We start from the raw sequence: 24548 nt of genomic DNA on the forward strand, positions 1-24548 counted from the left end.
TGAAAAACGACACTAGTTTCTGGTTGCCAGGTTCGTTTTTGAAACACAAAACTGGAAACTAGAAACTAGACACTAACTTCAGTGCCCCATAAAGTAGAACGGACAAGGTCCATTCTTGGGATGCGCGATTCTCAGTTTCTGATTGCACAACAGTCGCTAGATAGTTATATCAGGCATGGAAAATGTCTGGAACTCTTTTCATGCACTTTGACTAATGAGATCACAGGTCGCCTGAAACAACCTCGGCTTTCATTATATTGCTACTTGCAAAATCATTCCAAAAATCGTAAGGAAATTGTAAAAATTAATTAATGCGAATAGCAGAGTCAGCGACCACAGAAAAATCATTGAAAACCAAAGACTGATATGAATTTTTACCTTCTACTTGTGGATTTGGCGAAAAAGATCAACACGTAAAATGCTGAACTCGAATTTTTACATCACCAGATTATATTGTATTGCAACTGTTTTGAGTTAATGTTACAACATACAGCTGTATTAGCAGGAGTGTTATATGCATTTTGCTTCAGTTTATGTTTTAGAATCATAATTCTAAGAAGTCGTCGTTTTTCAAATTCAAATTTTATTTTCATCGTAACTGATACATCAATATCCATACACTGCTAGTCATTACTATCATCAGAAACAACAAACATTTTAGATTCGCTTTTACAAATGCTTTTCCACAGAGTTTGGTCGGAACCAGTGACACACTTACGTGGTTTTAACAATACCTCTGAATCATTGAAACTATGAATCAAGACACTCTTGAGAATAGAATTGAATAGAGTATCTGTTTTGAATTGGCTCGTGTTTTCCAAATCTCGCATCATATTTCCTTCAAATCAATATTCAAATTATTTTAACTATGCTTGTTTTCAGCTACAACATTAATATTACGTCCCTTTTCCTATTTGGTTCGTTATCTAAAACTGTAAAGCTCTGGAGGGGTCCCAGTTCTTGAATGCTTGCTGAACGTTGGGTGTTTTACCTGAATACAATTATATTAAAATTGTTCACACAGCTAAATGAAGTGAAACAGAAAGAACTCTTTGAATTATTCGGTACGTTATGAAGACATTGTAAGCAGTGTTGACCATATCATTATTTTTGTTGACCTTTTTATTATCTTTGTTTTTGTTATCATTTTCCAAATTAGTTGCCGAAATATCCTGATAACCATATTTAAAGTACTTGAAAATATTTGAAATGTTAATTAATTTACTGGAGCAGCATTATATTCAAGGAAAAGTATCGTTATTAATCTATTTTCTAGTAAACAAATCACCAAGAAAACAGTACCAACCAACGGCAATCTCATTATAATCGACTTTTGCGTTTTTGCCCAGTGACACACAACGTCTTCCTTGACGTTCATCACACAAAGAAGCTTCATCGCCATTTATATGCTTGTGACCCGAGTTACAATTAGTCGCCCTTCGGTTGTTGCACCTAACTGCATCAGCCTCATTAGGATGGGTATGTCCATTGTCGCAGACAGATTCACTTTGTCCTACATGTATAATAAATTTGATCATGACAGACGCCGTTTGTCACGTAGAGGCTGCTTCACTATTCCCTTAACGGTTGAAATACCCCTTTCTATATTGTTTACAATAAAACACACACACACACACACACACACACACACACACACATTGTACTCACCCATCTTTCGTCCGATAATTTTACGACGGGAATGGTTGGAGGTGAATATGGGCTCACGTTGACTCAGTATGACTTTTTATCGGGATAGCCTTTTATCCGTCGACAACAGCGCCCTCCTTTATTCCAACTTCAAACCTTGTATTCCCAACTTGCGGTCAGCAATAAAAACCACACTGATATATCTGCAGCTCACTTTGTATAAATTTGGTGAAATTTGGTGTCTTTTCAATTTTATGGACATATCCTTTGTTGAAATCACAGTGAAACACTGGATTTGAGGGGCGCATGGTCATTAATCATGCTAGATATGGTTTCAGGAATAAAAAGCACTGTTTATAGCACCTGTGAAGTGATCATTTATAAAAAAAAAAGCAAGTGGAATTGAGTGTGGGACAATCTTTTTGACCAATGTTGTATACACGTATTATCGCGAACTCTACTTATTCTGAGAATTCGTTTTATGTTTTGTAAATTAATATACTGGTAATTTCATATGTTGGTTTTGCTTTTCACTCATAAAAATATTAATCTTCAATGTAGGTATTTTCGGATTTCAATTTGTTTAATTTTACTTCTATTAGTTAGATAAGTTATCTATTTCTGCTTGTTAGATTTTTCTTTACACCCACACATCTATGTATTTTTATTCAACTGCAAATTAGTCTTATTTCTCCAAATTAATCAATGTTATTTAATATGAGTAACAAAGTGCATCATCATGGTTAGTCATCAAGGTTCAAACCCACTCATATGACATTTAAAGAGATGACATTTTAGGGTAAGTAATCAGAGCAAAAATTAATGTTCGGTTGTCTTATGATAGCTGTGCTGAACTGACAATTTACAAAACACCTGTCTGGCATGTCTACGTGCCGGTGGTGCCAGTCACCTGGCATTTAAAACAATTCAACCTAAAGACCGTCACGTTTGTACACTTATTAATCTCTTATAATAAGAAATCAAGTTTGTACAACTATCAAGCCATTTTGTGAGAAGTAATTAAGTTTCTACAATTATTAATTTTTTGAATAAGTAATCATGACTGTATAATTTTTATATAAATCTTTGTGTGAAGAGTAATCAAGTTTGTAGAACTATCAAGCCTTTTTGTGACGAGTAAATTTGTGAAATTATCATAAGTCATATTTCGTTGACAGTGGGGCTCGAGTCCTTTGTTATTTGTTTTAGCTTGTTTATCAATTATCAATTTATTTATCAATGCAATTATCAAGCCTTTTCGGATAAGTAATCAAGTTTGTACAATTATCATGCTTCATTTTTGATAAGTCATATTTCGTCGAGTTTGGTTCGAGTCCAAAGTTTATACTCAAACCCATGTCATTATCTGTCCATCGATTAATAAATATTTGTTCTCTATTAACCAATCTCGTATGAGTTATTTAGTACTAGTAGTTGTCGATTGCGACAATCTCATCTGTTGCAATACGTAAAAGAAGTTGGGTGAGAAGTTAGCTGTGTCAGCACTACATACTTAGCGCTGCTGCATTGCTTAATATTTGGTGAGTCCATTGGTTTGCTCTTTTTGCGCTGATCCCGGTCTGATAATGACAGATCAAGGGCCGTCCTGTAAGTCTCAATATTTCGGAAACGTTTGCACAGAAGAGTTACAAATTGTGCATTTCAAAGTAGCTCGTTCTATAACGCGCGAAATGTTGCTGTACGCCAGAATATACATGTAGAAACTGCTGCCCAGCCTACCGTATTTGGGCAGAGGATGTCACGCCCAGGGCATTCATACTAGTACGTTACCATCGAGAGACAGAACCTGATCTTTCGGTTATGCTGCTACAACTAAACAAACCCTTTTAGTCTAAGAAAAATGGCTTGACCCTTCACGTCTTCTTGATGTTGCACACTGTGCAATGCGTTCTCTGTGTCTTACACGAGAATAAACACAGGGTTACCCTGTCTTAGACCTTGTTATATGATCCTGAATCCATGACATTAAATGATCCAACTTGGTAAATAAAATGTTACTGTCACCATGTCTGCAGTCTGTGCTCATGCTGTGGGCAGCGACACCTGGAGTGAAAATTATTTATTAGAAGAAAAACGCTATATTTGAATAGGAATTTTTAATTTGAACTCTTGTGAATTCAAAGGCCGCAGTCTAATCGTGCGACGTTATAAATTTTGAAAAATGTACTAAATAAGGCATTTAAAGTTGTGGCGTGCAGTTGTGGCGTGTTTCTCTATAAACAGAATAAACGCTATTTTGTATAATTAAAAGTGTTAGTTTGCACCAAAGATTAGGGATCTGGTTAGATGCCATTTCATTATAAACAGCCATTTAAATTTATCACACTGGGCATAAAAATAATTTCTGAAAAAGTAAAATGAAAATCCTTACCGATTTGTATCCAGATTTCCTCTCTGGATTCCTTCTTCATGAGCCTCCTGAACAGAGCTCCATCACCTCGCTGATGACAGCCACTCTTTACTGCACTGGTAGAGTTAAAGGCAACTGGGTATGAAAATAAAAAAGTAATAAGTACAAATAAAACAAAATATTGAACCTCTTTTTTCGCCTTTCGGACATCGCAACTGTGCTTTTTACAAATGTGCCATTGTGAAATTAAATTTATGACGGTATGGTATGTGTGCAATTTCTTTATGTCTATTGGTAAAATTAAACTTTGACAGAAAAAGTCATACCTGCGCAAAGTTCGTGTTCATTTGTTGGTTGACGTCTTGATTGACAGTCATCTGGTGGGCGAATTTTCTGTAATTTCTGCACGGAAGAAAAGGAAAGAAGTAGAAACTTGTATTCAGTTTTAAATTTTCATTTCAAATCCCCATGCAAACACTTTTGGCTACCGATGTCCTGCTTTTTCAGTTCTGTTGAAGACAGAATTTTTAAACTTATAAGGACAATTGCTTATTAACCAGAATATCAGCTGTAGTGATTCTACTCATTCTAGCACAGTATAAACAAGAGTTTCATTACCTGTATTATTCTGGGTTGATCAGCAGTCTGCCGCCAGGTGGCACTTACACCAAGATGGTCCATTCCTGGTCTCCGGAATGTGGTTAAATCGTCATAGTCAAATAGGCTTAAATCTTTTAATATAAAATGACAATAAAGATGGAAAAATACATATCTTAAGCATTGGAAACAAACATATTTTCTCTAAATGAAAGACCTGGGTTAAAATACACTTTCCTATCAGACTGAGAGAATCCAAAAACAACGACCACCAGTATTTGAATTACCATCGTTTTCCAAAATTAAATTATAATAGAAGCTTCAAAAATAAGTAACAATACTTAAAGAAAGAAAGAAAGAAAGAAAGAAAGAAGGAGTTAAGGAAAGAAAAATATTTTGGATAATAATAATAATAATAATAATAATAATAATAATAATAATAATAATAATAATTTAGTAAATCAAAAACAAAAATTTCAAATAAAAGTTATATTTTTTCTTGTTTTAATACCTAGCGTATTGGGCAGGCAGATCTTCCTCACGTAGGGACTGAACGAGACTCTTTCTGCCAGATACCACAGAGCAATGTTGTAACCAGGGGCAGCACTCGTCTGGTTCTGGTCGTATGTGTGAACGTGTAATACTTCAACTTTATGTGAACCTAAGACAAATTAAAGACAGACTTCTGCCGAGAAACCGAGAACATAAATTCATAACGAACGCATTATCGGAAAAGCAAGGAAATGCATTATTATTGGATTTAATACATGTCGTGTAAAAACGAAATGAGGACCGAAGACATGTTTTAAATAAGCTTAAACAATATAATGGATATATTCAATAAAAGCCACTTAATAATCAGCAGTTAAACAGATTTTCTTTATATTGCTAGTTTCGCTTATTTTGAACTATCAAAACAAATTACCTATTTTCACGTACGCCTTCCCCACCGCTCGCCCTTCCAGACAACTGGCGCTGCTGAGTACCCAGTACTCGTCCACCAGCGTCCCCGTGCACACAAACGGGATCTGAAACCATTAACATTCCAAAAACATGCATATTTTCACAGTGAAGGTCGGCCATTTAATGATTCATAACTGATAGAGCGTCAGTATATCGCCTTATACAGGGGTATAATGATAATAACAATAAAATATGTATAATAATAAAAATAAATTAAATCGAAAAAAGAAGAGTTTTAGGTTGATTTTGTACAAAAAGCTTTCATTAAGCCAAAACATTATAACACTGCATAACACTATGCAGTACAGAAATACAAGCAATGTATTAGGCTTGTCAATTTGTAAACTGGTTGGTTATCAACAAATACCAATGAGGATTGAATAGAAAGGGAACTAAAAGTGTATCAAAATAGAAGAATTAAAATAAACAAATTGTTTCAACATAAAATGTTAAAAAAGACTCATAATTATGTGCAAATTAGGGCTCGTTTGAGAATTACTATGCCCAGGTTACCATACCTGATTTCTCTCTATATGCTCTGTCTCGCTGGAGAATATGCCAACCACCCACGGCCACGTCTGTTCACTGGAACTCTCGCTGTGGTCAATCTTATATAAGTCAGTCTCTGCCATTGTTTTTCCACAGCCAGAGTAATCTGTGGACAATTAAACCATTAAACACGACAAAATTAAATATTTATCTAGATTCGATGACACGTCATAGAGACGACTGATACAACAGAAGTTAAATAAAATTCTGATAGTCAAAATGATGGGCAAGATGGGCAAGACTTTTAGGCTGTATTCCCAGAGCTTTTAGATCGATCTATCCCCGCGGGGAGTCTCACTAGATTACTGTCAGATAATCCGGCTTAAATGTCCGTCCCGCCTACTACAAGCTGTAAGGGGATAATTAACTTTCGTGTCCGCTCGGCTGACAGCTATTCAGCGTGAACCCCCAGGGAGTTGGGTCGATCTAAAGTAGATCGATCTAATCTCTGGAAATAGGGTCTTAAAATTATCAAAAAAGCATGTCTAAAATAGGAATGCCTCCCTTACAAACGGATACACATTTACGTACCAATGTTCATATTATTCATTGCGTCCCTCAGAGTCCGTAGTTCAAAATAATCTCTTAGAATAAACACATTGTTTTCTGTTGGCCTGGACACAAGTTGTCGTAAAGTCTGGTTGTGGGCAGATGCGGTAAACCCAAAAGTGATAATGCGAACGTCGTGTCGATTCTTGAGTTCTTCCGCTTTTTGTATATATTGATCACCTAATATGTGATTTCCTAAATAAAAGAAAATGTGGTTATCAATTAATAAATAACATGGTCATCCTTCTCATCCAATGCGGTAAAGAGAAACGTGCTTTCTTTTTAAGAGGCGTATGACGCATTCAATGTGTTACGCATCGAGGACAACGTGCATTGAAAACTAAGTACTATTGTATAGCCTACATCACTGCATAGCTTTAACTTAAAATGCATTGAATATCATTATTGTATTTAAATACAACAAAGTTATGGGTTTACCGTCAGTAAATAAAATCACTGTTTTAGTAGAATTGGCAGACCCTCGTTTTTTAACCGCCTTTGGGATCATCACGTCACTTAGGTATTCAAGGGCAACGTCGACGCCAACACCGTCATCACCTGCAGATTAGAAGATAATGGTGTGATCAAATTTATTGTCTGAATAAAGGCAACGGTGGTAGTTTTACCAGTTGTTATTTCATAAACATTTAACTTGAAAAATAATTAAATGGGGAAAACCTGTATCCAAACAGGTGAGAATAAGTGAGTTTACATGTATCCAATAGTTATCGTCTTCATTAGATTTTTGTATAAAAGCTTCGTCTTCAGAAGTCCGCTGTAAACGAGAACTCCCACCTGTATATAGTATGTTATCCAAAGCATCAAGTATCTCCTGTTCACTTGAATGATCGTAGCTATGAAAGCCGCGTTCTTTCTCTAGTGCCGGGGTTGTAAAGTCAGCGTCTAGGGTTATGGCACCAAACTGGGTCCCGGATGACTGGGATGATACCCCAAACTGGATCAGAAAATTGTGATAAATCGATCAGTCGAAACACAAGAAATTGCTTTCTTCTGTCTTTGATGGTGTTTTTGATATTTGTATTATGATCAAAACGCCATTGCATATTAACAATAAATTAAACGTGGTTTACTTTAAGCAGCGTAAAAAGGGTGACTAGGCCCAAACGCGCATGGTTTTTTAATTGAAAATATAAGTTTGGTTATTCAGCACTATTCTCTATTTTCCATCCATTAAACTACTCCGAAATCAGATTAAAACGTGACCATACATGTATAATATACCTCATAAATAACATGCTTTGCAAATTCCAAACCACGACCAAAAGAAACGTTCCCAATGAAACGCGTGGAGTCGAATATTAAGAAGACGTCTAGGCCATTGGACGCCAAACGGTCTCCGTCCTGTCTCGCCACTGCTGTTTTACTCGATGAAGAGGAAAGAGACAGCGCATCTGTGACTTGTTTTAGCCGTTTGGCGATTTCTGCAGTATCTTCAAATGTTTCTGGGTCTGACATCAAACGATGAATATAGAAATTTTGTTACTGAAAAATCTTGGCCGCTTAGCTAACAGTGAAATAAATTGCGTTCTTAGTAAAAAAAAAACAATAATAAAATAAAAATAATAAAATTAAGTGCGGTATAAACCTTTTGTTGGTTTTTTAAATGAATAATATAATTTACCTTACGGATTTTCCAAACTGGCATTTCTACCACTCTATACATGTATGAAAGTGAAATCAAGCTATTCACTATTCTAACAGAAATATTCCATACATTACACAGCACCTGGACTATGAGACAAATGAACACAGTGGTGATCTACCTTCACAACGAGGCTGGTCACCTGACCATTCCCCAGTGGAGAGACACTTTCTTTCCTCCGACCCGAGAAGAACGTGTCCAGGTTTGCAGCTAAATCGTACAGAATCGCCCACATTGTAGCCGTGGCCATTCTTGTAACCGTTCAGTGGAACAACGGGAACTGGACAATGGGTATCTAAAAGGCAAGGAACCTTTCTAGAGACAGTATTTACAATAGAGACAAAAAAATACTACCTGGATATAAATGTCATCTTTTTTATTTTTACATGTACAGTATCCCTTACGAAAATTTCCTATAGGATTTCCTATAGGATTTCCTATAAGATTTCCTATAGGATCCTATAAGATTTCCTATAGGATTTCCTATAGGATCCTATAGGAATTCCTATAGGATCCTATAGGAAATTGTCCCTTTTTCCTATAGGATCCTATAGGAAATCTTATAGGATCCTATAGGAAATCTTATAGGATCCTATAGGAAATCCTATAGGATCCTATAGGAAATCCTATAGGATCCTATAGGAAATCTTATAGGATCCTATAGAAAATCCTATAGGATCCTATAGGAAATCTTATAGGATCCTATAGGAAATCTTATAGGATCCTATAGGAAATCTTATAGGATCCTATAGGAAATCTTATAGGAACCTATAGAAATTCATATTAACTGCTTTGAATATTTTTACAGCTTTTTATATATTGTTGGATCTTTGGCAAAATTGGTAATAGGCACTGGTCCCTCAAAACAAAAGAGAATATCATGTTTACATTCTTTATTCAATATGTATAAATGTATGTACATATTCCACAGTATGGTATGCATCCAGCTTACTAGAGAATTGTTTCATAGATTTTTGCAAAGTTAATGGTGTTGCTACTGCTTTTTAATTATAAGTTCTAAAAGTTATCACAAGTATCCAATATGTCTTGTCAAGCTGTGGCGTCACTGTCTTTTTCTTGTGTGAGTTCGAACTCCTGCCAGAATAAGTGGCTAAAACCTCCCTTGGCCAGACCGTGTCCATTGTCAGCATACTGCTTCAGTCACTTAATAATTGAAGAATTTCAGACAAAAGTCTTTTGCACATTGTTCAATTTTATTGTGATAAGTCTTTTGCACATTGTTCAACTTTACTGTGATAACCTTCTTAACCTCCGTCTGAGTTGCGTTGAACCATTTGCAGACGTATTCTGAAAGAAAGACATTGTGAATTTCAATTAATTGTACATGTCTACAAAAATGCAAAATCATGAAGGAAAAAATTTCTGAAAACAATAATAATCATTGCACCAATTCTATTTTGAGCAATTCATAGCCTTTATTAGTTAACTGAATATTTTTCAAAGACAAGGTATTAAAGCTAGATAATTTGTAAAAAAAAAAATATAAAGAACATGAACATATTTTATAGGACCAAGTCCACAGGAACAATCAGAAACGAATTTTAAAATGCAGAAATCCACAGTGGAGAAAACTCTACTCTGGTTAAATATGCAATTGGGCCATTACAAAGCTGCCAGGGCCAAAAAAGTCCCAAAAACTCATAGAAAATTCATTTCCAAGGGTAAACGGTAATTCCCTATTCTCACCAGTCTTTGCTTGACCTAAATCATCAGTCCAAACCACAAAAAAGCAACCCCCAAATTAAATTTTATAGCTTTTATGTAAGCAAAATGGCCAGATTTTCACAATGCACATTTCATTTCCATTATGTATAGGTTAGCAAAAAATATTTTTAAACAAACTATGGTGTTTACCTTACATTAAGGGTTGAAAAGAAATTAAAGGGAAAGAAAACTTGGCAAATAAACGATCCTGAAGAATGTGTGAGGTAATGAAATTTGCCCTGACAGCCCCTCTAACATGTTAATTGTATGTTATTTATTAGCATGGGTCTTCCTCAGTTATATATCATGATGGTCCCTTGGAGGCAGTTGTGGATAACATTAAATAGATAATTTTTAATAAATCACAAACCAAATGTTAAATGAAATGTAAAGTTGTTTTAGATTCAACTGCATTTAAAGAAATATGAGCAATTGATCACAGTTTTATAAGAAATAAAGAGACTAAACAATGATTGCATTATGTATCCTTGTTTCTTCATTATAAATTATAACTTGTTCAATGTAATATAGATATGTTGTTTACAAGGTAAACTACAAATTAGATCAAATAATTATCTCATTTTCAATTTGATTAGATGCCCAAATGATCCAATGCATTACTGTAATACATACCTTCCTCAATCAGATTCTTCTACACTCTGTACCCTTCCCCTATGCTCTTGAATTTAAACTGTCTTGATAGCTGTATACTCATTTGGTGCTAGTCTCATATAAACAAAGACTTAGACAGGATACCACACATCTGATAATATCTAATAGGCAGTTACTGTTACCAAGGAGTTATAACTCCTTGCTGTTACTAGTGTAACAATAGCTACAGGAGTAGTGACCTAATAATAGGTGCCAGGCTAACAAAAGAAATTCACAGTTGTTGAATCTGTGGTTATGGCTGACATCAGTTGACTGTTAAACCTTACAAGTGATTGAGCATGGTTTATAATAAAATGTGTCTTTATAAACATATTAATTTATCCTCGTTTCCCATCCTTTATGAGGGACAGTACTATACCCATGCTGTTTGCACTTATGCTTTTACATTATATTTTATATATTAGGCAGAATTGCACTTTCACTTTTTAACACAGCCAAGGTCAGGTAAAATCTGATTAGATGAGGTTGACTTTCAATATAATAGAAGAAATATGAAGTAAGTAAATATTATGATCACACAAAAAGTAAAAATACATTATATACTGATAATAAGACCAGTTTCATTATTTTTCATTTAACCCGGCTTTATAAAAAATCACTGGATGAATTAGCATAGGATTTCCTATAGAAATTCCTATAGGATCCTATAGGAATTTTAGAATGGTCTGAACATAAATTAAAAATTAAAATTATATAATGATATTTAGATTAGACTCATTATTTTTATTCAACCCGGCCTTATAAAAATTCCCTGTATGAATTAACATAGGATTTCCTATAGGTTCCTATAAAAATTCCTATAAAATTTCCTATAGGATCCTATAGGAATTTTTATAATGGTCTGAACATAAATTAAAAATCAAAATCATATACTGATATTTAAACCAGATTCATTATTTTTCATTCAACCTGGCCTTATAAAAATTCCTTATACATACACATTTATACATATTGAATAAAGAATGTAAACATGATATTATCTTTTGTTTTGAGGGGCCAGTGCTTATTACCAATTTTGCCAAAGATCCAACAATATATAAAAAGCTGTAAAAATATTCAAAGCAGTTAATATAAATTTCTATAGGTTCCTATAAGATTTCCTATAGGATCCTATAAGATTTCCTATAGGATCCTATAGGAAATCCTATAGGAAATCCTATAGGATCCTATAAGATTTCCTATAGGATCCTATAAGATTTCCTATAGGAATTTTTGTAATGGTCTGAACATAAATTTAAAAAATAATTTCAGCTTCAGTGATTTGGTACAAAATCATTCCTAATGATAAAATACTTCTCCATAGAAGATTACTTTACAAATGATCAATTTTTCAAGATTTCTTTAAAATATAAATTAAAGAATTTTTCTATAGAATCCTATAGAAGACTATAAGATTGTGCATTACAAACAATAAAAAGCATTTTTACTTTAATAGTGATATATAATTGACAATTAAACTGATAAGATTGACTTATATCAAATATCTATTGTTTAGAATGATATTTGTTTATAAGTTATGCATTTTTCTCAAGATTTTAACTTACAACAATTTCCTATAGGATCCTATAGGAAATCCTATAGGAAAGGTGCCCTATAGGATCCTATAAGATTTCCTATAGGATCCTATAGGAATCCTATAGGATCCTATAGGAAATTTTCGTAAGGGATGCACTCTATATCTTGAATCTTATTTCAGACAAAATTGAGCAAGAACAAGAAAAGAACACATACATGGTTTGCAGTAACAAATGAAAATAAAAATAAAAATTTAAAAATGCAAACAAAAAGTACGTCAACGTACTCCCCGTATCACAGGTGGCGGTGGTGCCGCTCCACCTGCCGTTAGCCTGACACGTTCTCATCACGGAGCCCAGGTGTCGGAACCCGCTGAAGCAAGTAAACAGCACGCTACCTCCCAGGTGGAACGCACTGCCAATTCTACGTCCATTCTCTGGCCATCGTGGGTCCGGACACCGTACAGCTGAATGGTGAATGTGTAATTAGTCTTTAAAATCTGTATAATAAAAGCACTTGTTCTCTGCCTACCTTTATTTTTATCTATTTTTTATATTCTTGAATTCAAACTACATGACATAATGTACACGTATGTAAAGATAGTTTGGCTGGTTGCCCTTATCATGCTGAAAATTTATACTATATAGAGTAAGACCTACATTGACAGAAAAAAAATCAATTTTCAAAATATATTGTGCGTATTATCCGAAATCAATTTAATTATCCGATGTCGGCAACTGTAACTTTTTTAATTGAAGCACCATAATGGTGAAATCGTGAGTATTTGTAATAATTCTATATATCAATTATAATTAACTCATTTTCATATAAAAGGGTTTTGAAGTACTAATCTTACGTCTACAGGCCGGTTCCCACCCACTCCAGCCCTCATAAAACACGGAACACTCCCTGCTGCTGGGGCCGAAGATTTTAAAGCCGTGAGCACAGCGGTAGTGGACGATGTCGCCGGCCTGGAACGTGGGGCGGTCCTCCTCCAAGATGACACCGTCATATGGGGCTAGTGGCTGAGGACAGGTCCAGACTGGAATAAAATATCACAACTGTGGTGAAAATTTTAGCCTTTATTGTTATCCTTATTATTACCCTTTTGGCTAGCCACCGAATAAACTTAAGATTTTTTTTATTTCTCCTTAAGCAAATAACCAAATAAATTGATAAATAAGTATATTCCACATTTATTAACCAAATAACGAAGAATTAGCTTTGGACACACATATATATATATATATATATATAGAGAGAGAGAGAGAGAGAGAGAGAGAGAGAGAGAGAGAGAGCTGGTGGAAAACGATTTTGTTTTGTCAAAAATTGTATATATGGCATTTAATAAACTGATTTTGTTTAATGTAAGAGGCTGATCAAATAATAAATTTGAGTCAAAACTGACTGTATAAATAGATATGAGTATCGTCTTCTTACCTAAACAAGTGTGATATTTGAGCATATCATCCCACAATCCACTTTTAAGACATGTAAACTCCACATTTTCCTCAAAAGTTGCGAAATAATATCCACGGTTACAAGCATACTTCATTGTTGATCCGGGTTGATAGATGCCGTCATGGGCATCGGGAACTTTTCTGCCGTTTTCTAACTCTCCAGGCTCTTCACAATATATCGGGGCTGGAATATAAACGTCATATTTTCAAAAAACTTAAAATTTAAAAAGAAACTACGAATGCATTAATGGCACTATGAAATAGTCTAAATGTTTCAATGTTTCAATTGTTTCCCTTTTGTTTGCAATCAAGCATGGTGGTGAGCTACAGGTACATTTCGTCCTGGATTAATGTATAAAGAGGTAATAAAACGGATCCCAGAATTCACAGCATAACTAAAGCAATGCCTCACATAGTCCGCCTGAATAAAGCTGTTATTACCGAGGGCTGGTATATGCAGATCCAACCACACTACTAAGTCACCTGTGTCTCTCAGCAACTGCAATCTTAGATTTACCTGTGCATTTGGGCGGGGCCTGGTCCCAGTGTCCCCTGCCGACACACTTGATCTCCCCGGGGCCGGCCATCTCGTACCCTGAGTGGCACTCAAAGTGCAGCCTGCTCCCCATCACACAGCACGACCCGTACCTCTCGCCGTTAGCGATCTCCCCTGGGTCCACGCATGTTGGCTGAACTGTGGCGTATGGAATATATACTTATTTGTTATTTTGGCACTTATGCCATTGCTTTTCATTCAGATATTTATTCCTTTAATTATATTTTTCAAATATAGGAAGAGATTTTGAATTAACAGATATAGAGAGATGAGCCAAAGAATCATTCATCTGAGAAGCATTAGCAATTCACTGCCTGAAAAAAAAAACTTGAATTAAAAAGAAAACAAAGACGCTTTTTTGGCAGACAAACATAAAAGCATATTTTTATGACTCAAAACTTCTCCAGTGCATTACTCCAATTGCTTAATGCCGACCATCTCTTTGTTGTATATACAAAGGTTTCCAGAAACTTAACATTACTTACTGATACACGATGGGTCTGAATGGCTCCATTTGAAATTCCTTCTGCATCTCCTTATTCTCCTCCCTTGGAGCACGTACCCCTCGTCGCACTTATAGATCAGCCTGCTCTTACGACCACGTCCCTCAATGCGGAATTGGCCATGCTGTATACTTTTTGGTGGAGGGCACACGTTGCCTGGAGAAGATGTAATACAGTGTGCAAATGCGCTGTATCACAACTAACACAATCGTATTGAGAAAAGAAAGCACTATTTACTCGTGGCTCCAAGTTTTCCTCAGCGCGTTTCTTTGCTGTAGATTGTTTGCAGCAGGGAGAATAAAGATAAAAAAGGAGCAAGATATTATAGAAATAAGAAAATAAAAATACAACCCATCCCTTTACCGATTTAGCCTATTACTTCCAAAATGAATTACCTAAATTTTCGTTACTAAATGCCAAATGTTGTTTAATTTGTGATTTTATTCCGTGTTTAATGAGTTGTGAAAGTAATCGACTGCAGTCAGTTTTGATGGGATGGGTTATATAGTGGCGTATTCTCCGTCTTCGTCACAGGGCCAGTACGTACTGGTAGGACCTATGTTTTGAAAATCACTCTTCCTGCAGAGAGACTGGACAAGTGAAGAACATCAATTCAAGATCCTGCCATAAATTAAAGAATCTGTCAAACTGCCAACGGCGTATGATTTACAAGGTACGTCTGACGAAAATATAAAGTGACATGCATACATGTACCTCGTCTGCGCGTGGAAGTCCATCCCTGCCTGCATTTGCTTGTGTGGGCGCTTTTTTGTGTGATCAGATGCATTTGTGCATGTATGTACGTACATGTATGTGTATCCTCTACCTGGGCCGCAGATTAAACATGTGCATTTTTTCTTGAACGCAAGAATCGTAGCATGAATAGAATAAGCCAGAGACTTATCTATGAATATCTAGTGAAAAATCAATCTGTGGCCCTGGTAGAGAGTAACGAGTGCTCGTGGATTCATTAGTATGCATCAGCGTGTACACGTTTGTGCATAAGTGCCAGTAAGTATACATTAGAGCACGAGAGCGTGCCCGAGCCTCACCCTCGCACCACGGGTCCACTCCACTCCAAGTCCCGTTCATCATACACTGCCTGTAAGGCGTGCCTCTCAGCTGCAGTCCGCCCTCACATTCGAACTTCACCACTGTGCCTGGTGCGAAATCTTTTATCTCCATCTGGGAGTGAACGTGCCCGAAGAGATGCACGATGATATCAAATCTACTGCCTGGATTTCGTCTTGGTATGGGGCAATTTTCTGAAAAGTACATCATTTGATTTTATTAAAGTATCATGTTGCCGCGTCTCTCTCTCTCTCTCTCTCTCTCTCTCTCACGCACGCACGCACACACACACACACACAAATGCACACACACAAATGCACACACACATTTGTTTTTCGTTCCTGGTGCTATCCTTTTTTCATTCTTTTAAACTTGGAATCGAAGAAAAAATATTCTAGTCTGTAACTTGAAAAATTATTGATTGAGATGGGCCATATTCTTCTTATTTTATGAAAAAAATAATTAATTACACTTATAATTGAAATTGAAATTTCAGAAAAATCTATTAGAAGGCACGTTACACAGCATTGGTTTGAAAGTATGTAAAAAGGCGGCGTTTCGTTGTCACGGAGCTCAAAAGGAAAAGTTTCGGACATCTAAATGGAGAATTTCAAATCAGTTCGTCACAGTCTTCATATTTATTTATACCATCTTTGGAGAAGTCTTCGCTTCATTAGATGCAAATGTACGGTAAATGGCATCCACATGAATCAACATTTAAGACAAATTTAGCGTATCACTCTATTTCCAACATTTGAAAAGGAACTTCAATGTCTTATTTCTGCGTAGTTCAAGCAGCACTTTCTCACACCACTTCATCCACGCCATCCCAATCATGCTAGTTCAGTTTGATATCTGCATTTCCGCATGTCTCACTGCTGAGTGCCAAGCACGTGTGGGAACACGCAAGGTCGTCACTACTGGCAAAACAGGACTACGGAAGTTTCTAAAATCGGTTTTAAGGCTGATTCAGATTAACAGATTGACACGCCTCCGGTCCCCTTGTTTTCCACGTGCTCTAAAAATAAATCACCAGATTTTTTGTTTTCTATTTAGCACCAGGAGATGGTGTGTCACAGATTGCATTCAGCGAGAGTCCATACGGAGTTGGATCGATCTACGGTTCCATTGGGAATGAGCCCTAAAGTCGTTATGGGACGCCGAGATTACAGTAGCATCCCATTACACAACAATCATTCAATCCCCGGTTAAGTTAATTTGTCATCGTATTACTATGCTCTCCAGTAATGAAAGTCTTAACAGATTCTTATTTGAAAAAAGTTCCGGTTTGAACGAAGCTTAATAAGTTCTTACAAGCAGCTGCAAGAAATGCCATCTCAGACCCATGCTGGGGGCGGCTTTTTAAAACAAATTAGATTAAGACTGCAAACTCACGAAAGAAGCGTAATTTGTTCACCGTCTTTCCAAGCACTTGTGTTACACTATACATGTTTTCGCGCTGAGCAGATGTGAAGCAGGCATCTCACTTCAACGCCCCTGCCTTTTTATAACTTGTCATATACAATGAAAAAATAATTGTGAATGCGCTTTCACGTGCTACCCTGCCCTCCTTTTCGGCTTTTGCACAAATCTGACAAAAGTAAACGGGAAACGTTTTTATCACGTATCAATTTTAAGGAATAGACCCGCAAACGACCGTTAATCAAGCTGCTCCTGAAGTCGAACCCTCTCACCACCACCTCCACCGCCTACGTTATCAAGAAGCCTTTTTCGAACTCATAAATTATTTTAACAGACAGTGCGTGTTTTTTGTATATGAACCCGACTAAATCTGCGAGATCTCTTGGGACTGTTTTAAATTTCAAAAGTATCTCTTTATACACAGCTCTCACCCCCACAACCTTTTTCGACCAAGTCAATCATAAACGCAGGAAATGTGTGGGAGTGTATGTGTGTGTGTGTGTGTGGGGGGGGGGGGGGATCCCCAGCCCCGTCGTTATTTTTTTTCTCTTTTTTTTCTGTTTCCTATGCGCTTCATACAGAGAACGCAGTGTTGGTGATTGTTAGAACCAAGGCCACTAATTAGTAAAGGAGACGCTTATCATCTTATATTCTCAATAAATAAGTTTTTCATGTACAGAAAGGCTTCCTCTTTGAACCCACCCCAACATCTCCCACTTCTATCTTTTCTTCTAAGAGTGAAAAGACGCATAATATATTATATAAATTACATCTGTATTTATTACTATCAAACGTTCTTACCCGCCTTGGTAGACGTCAACACTCCGAAAGCCGCAATCACCAGGCACAGAGCGTTCCGTCCAGTTAGCAGCGGTTGTCCCATCTTAATTGTCGGTCCTCTTAGCACTGGGGGTAGCAGGAAACTGAAGGTTCCTTCTGACTGTGCGCCTGCCTAGTCAACCACACTTAAGATCACTGCGGGCAAAGTTTAGTCTCTCAAACGTAGACCAAAGTGTATTTTGCTTTTTAAAGTCAAGTGCGTCTTTTTTTTCTCTCTGATTGAGGACCCTCGGTAGCTAAGTATCAAATATTAAGCTATATCGGATTAAGTGCCAACAATATCATATACCCCCAAAATAAAAATTTGAAAAAAAAAACATTTATAAACATGCCATTCGTCTTTTGATAGATTAATATGATTTAAAGCCAAAACAACTGTTATGTGAATTTTGCGTCAAAAAAGAACGGGCATGCCAGACAGCAGAAAAATCTAACGTTAAGTCGGTTTATGTGACTCGTAATTCACAATTGTTTTTGCCACAATACGTAAGTTAAACGTTTATGTTGGTTGCATACTTACAGTTGTTTTGGAAGCAAATTCCCTTTCTGTCGTTCCTAGTTTTAGTACTTAGTAACAAACATGCTAAACCTTGCTGAAAACTCTGCATCTATGACTCACGCATCTTTCAAAACGCGCTCTCTGAATATCTGCGGTTTTACATAAAAACAGCGTCTTTTCCGATCTCTAGATAATTTCCCTACCAGATCTCTTCTCAGCTTAGGCAAACGGTGTTGAAGGAAAGGAACGAACACACTAAGACTAGATTTCTAACAGCAAATTTTGGTTGTGGTTAACCAAATGTCTTGATGTAATCCCCCCTGCCTTAACCAAAGCCAGAACCAGCGAGCTCAACTACTTGCAGGAATATAATAACAAACGCGCCCTGAGAGCATATACATACAATTGTGTCCCTAAGCAGAACAAGAAGCCACAGTGCGGAGAGAAAGGAAACACTTGGGAATCTACAGAGAGATTTCTATATATATCTGCGTCCAGTCTTCGGTTGTTAACAAGCGTGGAGTTCCTTTGAACTTGGGAAGTTTTACAGCTCCAAATGAAGACCGATATTTGTAAAAAAAAAAAAAAAAAAAAAAAAAAGACTTAAGTATGCTATGTTTTTACAGCACTAATGGATAGCGGCACATGTAAAAAGGTTAAGAATGGTCACAGAAAAGTCAGAATGATCCATCTCAGAAAATGAATTCATTCGTGGTTCCCATACTTCAATGAAATTTGGCATGACTATGCTTTTTTTTTTCGAACAAGTAAAACTTTATTACTTTGTTTTTGAACGTCTTTACATGGCGGCATGGGATACATGCCTAATTTCAGTCAGCATGAGATGTTCTTTTTATTACTAATATATTTCCGTCATCATCTGGTAGAACATAGGTCGGTCTTCATAAAAAAAAAGAAAGCAAAACAAAATCTGAACCAGATGCGGTCTTGGCGCAACCGATGCATCTCAACTAACACAGCGAGAAAATCCGACCCGGAACAGAAATGTTAAATCCTTTCTTACATTCCCCCCGATGTTTTAATAATTCCTCATAAATATCTTCTTTCTTAGTGTCAGTTTAATTTACGCTGCCCTATGCAATTTCCATGTGCGGAAGAACTATATAAAACGAGGTATCAAATTAGTTCTTCCAAAATTACTTAATATAGCATATATTTTTTGACATGTAGAAAGAAAGTCCTTACCCAATCTATGGTTTAAACAACTTTAAATTTTACAGTAATTTTATACATAACCGGTACGTACTTCAATGCTACACCATGCAGGGCCTTTTACATTTGCCCTTTAAATAAAGGAAAAAACAAAATTGAGATTTTTTTACAAATTTTTATTCACACAAAATGGAAGAAAATAGAAGGGGCAGAGTTGATGCCAATATGACTCCGATAATTGATGGATGTGGTCCAATTACAATGCTGCCTTCGAAGGTAAATCGTAAATTCTCTTAAATCTCCATTCCCAGTTGTTCCGCTATCGTGATGTACTCATTGTCCCACAATTTGTTGTTCTCAAGGAGATTCAAATTCAAACTTTTTCTGCTTCAAATGCCTCACTCTATTCATTCAACTGAACAAGATTTCCAAGAGAAAATGAGATCATTGGATGAATGGTGTCAAGTACACGAAAACTCAAACCCCTAGCTACAAGAATGTTGAAATTCTACCACATTAGATAATATCCCGGGTTGATTTTTTCTTTCGTGTTATGAAACACTGCGCCAGATTAAATAGCATAATAAATAAGGTTGAGTTATCTTACAAAGGATGCCGAAAATCCGGGAATGACGATCTTTTAAAATCTTGTTGATCCACAACATAGACTTAAAGCTCCATTTTTAACGTATTTTTTCTATAAAAGAGGTATATCAAATATTGATACTTGTACAATGTCTCTTATGCTACAAAAGTCTGTTGGCTCCAATAAAGAAGTCTACTTCTTCTTGGGCTTCTTTGCTTTCTTGGCTGCTTTCTCTGAAAAGCAATGACGGAAGTATGTAAGACAGAGTAAATATCTACACGTATAAAAAAATCAAGCATACAGTATTCATTTGAGCCACATAGGTTAGGTGCATAAAAACTCCATTGTGACTTTCCTTACGGTGTGGCACTGTAGTATTCTGACAAATATGTATTCTCTTTAAAAGCCTCTTATCAAATAAACCAAAGACTACTCACTTGTAACCTTTCCTGACTTCTTCTTTGCTGGTGCCTTCCTCTTAGGAGCCTTGGCTTTGGCTGAAAATGTGACAGTAGTGTCAGATCTATTTGAACATATGATTTTAAGCCAAAGTTTTTTAGTCATTTAGTTATTATTGTCCCTAAACAATAACTGAAATTACTGTATCACATATATATAGAGAGAGTGCCTAGGGTCTATTCACCTCGGAAAAAACGATTATCAATAGTAGGCCCCTATTGAGATAGATTGAAAAGTATCAAAACATTCCACATGGTTTATAAAGACGGATCTTAAAATATGGAAACACGAATACAGGTTGTATGTTGAATGCCCTCCCTCTTTAAGATGAAAAACTGTCTGGACCATACAAAATAGAATTTCGCTATAGATGAGCTTTCCTCTCTCATGGAATCCATATTAAAGATTTTGAACTGTCAATGTTTTTGAAAACCTACCTGCACTGTCTCCTGCAGGCTTCTTTGCTGCTGCCTTTCTTGCTTTGGCCATTTTCACTGATTAGAGATTGAATCTGATTTCTGAAAATAATAAAAAAAGATAAAATATTACTAAATCTTTATGGTTAACTCGTGTAAAACTGACCTCGAAGAAATGTATCAAGTGCTGAGTTATAAAATCATTCAGACTTGAAATCCTTCTTCGTGTAGTTCCATGCCACCGACTTGAGACCAGAAGGCCCTTAAAAGATTTACAAGTAGATATACAAAAACTATGAATAAAAAAGAAACCTAATCCTTTCATATATGCCCTAAGTTTCTCAGGACAGTGCGTGACCTGCTTTGGCTTTACAACGTAAACACACACAGCTAATGTGTAAATAGGTCGCCGTACTCTTTGTATCGGGATATCCGCTCAGGTCGCGTAAAGTGACCGAGGTTGTCAACCTTGACAAACCCTTAGTAGACAATGGTCATGAGCTAAACCGATCCATAATTCCTAATTCATTATTTCTCTAACTTCTCCACGGCAGTGTCGTCTACGATACAATTATCGACCACTGCTGCGGAGAAAAAAATCCAATTTGTAATGTGCCTGACATACTTCACAGCAGATCAGCTGTTGTGAAAATCGATGGTTGGAACTAAATATGCATGTATTTCGTTAATGCCCCCTCCCTCATCTTTTTGTAACTTGCATGCTGTCTGTGTTAAAACAAGACAGCACCGTAGTTAAGTGCAGATCCCAGAAAAATAGCGGTAAACGGTTTGACAAGGATAAAACCCCGCCATAACCAACAGCCCGCATAAATGTTGCATATTTTCAAAACAACCCTTGTTGCGCACTATTTCTCCTCTGCGCGCAGAAAACGAAACCAAGTCCAACCGTACCTCGGTCGTGATGTAACGTTCCGACTCGCTGATTCTCTAAATTTGACAAGATAAGAAAATCGTCCGTACTTACTTTCCGCTGAGGTTGAAATCTTTAAACTCAACTGCCAGGTGACGCTACAAACCGACGCTAAATTTGTAGCTGCCCTTTGTCCTAAGGTAAACAAACAAAACCGCGTGGATTAAGGGCCAATCGTGTTCAAGCTAACAATCATTCATACACAGTAAACCAATCAAATGTGTTTTAACAAATTCCGGGTTCTAATTTCCTAAACTGAGTCTTTCGTGGCCTGTTTTATTGGCTACGTAAAATAGGTGGGGGAAAATATGACGTATTTTCTTGGGAGATTTGAATGAGATAATTTTCTATTTGCATAATCCCAAGTCGTTTTTATTCAAAAATAAACGGAGGAGTTTTTTCCATATAATTCTGTTTAATAAAAGAGTGAATTTTTTTTATTTTTCTGGGACTTATTAGAAGAAATAGATTTTGGAGAAGTGTGTTTGACATCACTGGTGCCATTTGCTTGTGGTCTGACGATTACACTGAACCCCTCCTGACCTTGTAAAGTGACGTCAATTTAGGACAATAACTTGGCCCCAGTTCAAATTTACAATAGTTAATTCAGCGACCAAATCGTCTACTAGCAACTGAAATTTTCAAATGGAGCGTTGGCAAGGACGCGCTCGTTTCTGTTACCTGTGCGACTTTGTTTACTTTGGTGTTGAGAAAAATGCAGGTGTAGAATTTCAAAAACAACGAACTGCAATTAAAAACCCCTGACACTTCAGCAGCTTGGCCGGCTTGGCAGTGTGCATGTAAAAAAATTCCGTACTTGCTGCGAATTTTGCTGTTTTCAAAATATTTCCCATACGATGAATCATGATAAAAACATTTCGAAATATAATATATAGGTCAAACCCAATATCAGCATACAGGCACAAGTGCATGCATGTTGTAAATCCCAATCATCGGCTACATCAAAGCCATGTTTCATACTGGTACTAGTAATGTGTCTAAAATTACAAAGAATACACATATGCCACAGAATACACATATACCACTCATGCAGTGGAATTATTAAGCCGCTTCGTAAAATATTTTACTGATGTAATGGCATTGACTTGGCGGTCTTATACACATGTAGGCCTGACGGACTGCATGTGTAGATCATGGCATTTAATTAAAAGATATATGCAGGTAAATTATAACGTTTATCTGGTCCATGTCAAGGTGTTGTCCGTGACGGAGTGTAATTTTTGTCTCGCTAAATTCTGTTACATCGATGTAACGCTCAATGCAACGGTGATGCAATATATGTCTCTATAGTCCAAACACACGATGCTGGGATGAAGTGTTTCGGGGTTTCACCTTTATAGTTTCTCTAATTCATAGATTCATTGATGGACCTGCTTCTGTGCCGTTATTTTTCTCTGTTTCCACATGTACTAACATTGCCTACCTTTGCCTCTACCTTGAGTATACTACAGGACCCCACACTTACGTAATGTGGGCATTTTATTCGTCTTTATTGAATGAACTTCGACTACCGGTACCTCACTTTTATCGGAGGGCCAATGCTAAAGAGGCTCCAACGCTGTGATTTTTTATTTATAAATGGAGTTGTAAATCCGGTCAATAAGTTGTAAACTTCTTGATCCGATAAAAATTCTTCGTATTTAAGGATAACTTATTTAAATCGTTTTTATGTGTGCAAGGAATTCTAGTTGCCCCTTCGTGATTGAAATGTAATAATTATCAACTTGATATATCAAGACTGGGGTAGTCAGACAAATCCTCAAATACTAGCCTTTAATAACGCTTTTAAAAGCTATTTTGACAATGGCATATTCAGATTAATAATTTTATTTTGTGAAAATTTGGATTTAAAGCATTCATGTACCATAAGTAATATCCTGTAGAGGTAGTCGGGCATATTTTGTTGAATTGAAGGTGTTTTTATTATTTTCCTTCTAAAATAAATACAAATTTATATCCCGGTGCATTTTTAATGCTCCCGAATAAGCTCCAAGACCAAACACAACTACGATATTTCCAATTACATTCACCATGTTACATTCAATTACATTCACCATGTTTGATGCTGAGCGATAATAGTAAATATACAAGGGTTGCAGTTCTCTGACTATTAATACTGCAACTGAAGCCTCTTTTCACAGAAATTAAAACTTTAAGTGACTTTATAACAGAACAATAGGAGGCACTATAGCAGTCAAGATAGAAAAATACATGCACATTCCGTCCTGTTTTTCTAATAAGATGTCAATATTTCGGAACATTTTTTGCAGTGCAAATAAGAAGCTGTACAAACCAAAAGAACAAAACGACAATCAGCAGTGTATTGTGTACATTGCCAAACCGACTTGTCACTACTTGTA

General features: G+C 36.3%; 1 protein-coding gene and 3 long non-coding RNA genes across 6 annotated transcripts; all 4 read right to left on the minus strand.

The window, feature by feature from the left end:
• Window positions 1-614: 614 nt before the first annotated feature.
• Window positions 615-1740, minus strand: LOC147763198 (uncharacterized). The gene is made up of 3 exons (XR_015333314.1): window positions 1669-1740; window positions 1307-1513; window positions 615-991 (listed from the first exon to the last, which is right to left on the minus strand). It is a non-coding gene; the product is annotated as an uncharacterized LOC147763198 (long non-coding RNA).
• A 750-nt stretch (window positions 1741-2490) lies between these two features.
• LOC106177660 (complement factor B-like) lies at window positions 2491-19075 on the minus strand. 3 transcript variants are annotated; one of them, XM_087009827.1, is made up of 20 exons: window positions 18624-19075; window positions 18065-18211; window positions 15823-16035; window positions 14753-14926; window positions 14229-14405; window positions 13692-13895; window positions 13108-13293; window positions 12538-12717; window positions 8461-8634; window positions 7919-8145; window positions 7472-7631; window positions 7115-7234; window positions 6659-6871; window positions 6097-6233; window positions 5541-5643; window positions 5127-5276; window positions 4637-4749; window positions 4345-4420; window positions 4040-4153; window positions 2491-3711 (listed from the first exon to the last, which is right to left on the minus strand). In XM_087009827.1, exons 1-20 carry the CDS (start codon window positions 18709-18711, stop codon window positions 3590-3592), a joined length of 3078 nt encoding a protein of 1025 aa, XP_086865953.1. In that variant the 5' UTR covers window positions 18712-19075; the 3' UTR covers window positions 2491-3589. The 3 variants fall into 3 exon arrangements, with proteins under 3 accessions (XP_086865953.1, XP_086865955.1, XP_086865954.1); XM_087009829.1 differs by having other exon boundaries at window positions 2492-3711; window positions 18065-18215; window positions 18624-19073; XM_087009828.1 differs by having other exon boundaries at window positions 2492-3711; window positions 18065-18339; window positions 18624-19073.
• Window positions 9218-12398, minus strand: LOC147763199 (uncharacterized). Its single transcript, XR_015333622.1, has 2 exons — window positions 10698-12398; window positions 9218-9647 (listed from the first exon to the last, which is right to left on the minus strand). It is a non-coding gene; the product is annotated as an uncharacterized LOC147763199 (long non-coding RNA).
• Window positions 19076-19930: 855 nt separating the features above from the next.
• Window positions 19931-22408, minus strand: LOC106178741 (uncharacterized). Its single transcript, XR_001239981.2, has 4 exons — window positions 22222-22408; window positions 21258-21338; window positions 20799-20858; window positions 19931-20594 (listed from the first exon to the last, which is right to left on the minus strand). It is a non-coding gene; the product is annotated as an uncharacterized LOC106178741 (long non-coding RNA).
• Between the last annotated feature and the right edge of the window lie 2140 nt (window positions 22409-24548).

This window comes from Lingula anatina, chromosome 3 (assembly GCF_051362555.1).
Source record: "Lingula anatina isolate TDL-2025a chromosome 3, LinAna3.0, whole genome shotgun sequence".
Lineage (NCBI taxonomy): Eukaryota > Metazoa > Brachiopoda > Lingulata > Lingulida > Lingulidae > Lingula > Lingula anatina.

Coding starts and splice junctions, on each gene's coding strand:
- LOC106177660 (XM_087009827.1), bottom strand. CDS start 18,711: ATGCAGAGTTTTCAGCAAGGTTTAGCATGTTTGTTACTAAGTACTAAA. Junction 7,632..7,918: donor CAAAGCATGTTATTTATGAG/GTATATTATACA, acceptor TTTCTGATCCAG/TTTGGGGTATCATCCCAGTC. Junction 4,154..4,344: donor TGAACACGAACTTTGCGCAG/GTATGACTTTTT, acceptor TTTCATACCCAG/TTGCCTTTAACTCTACCAGT.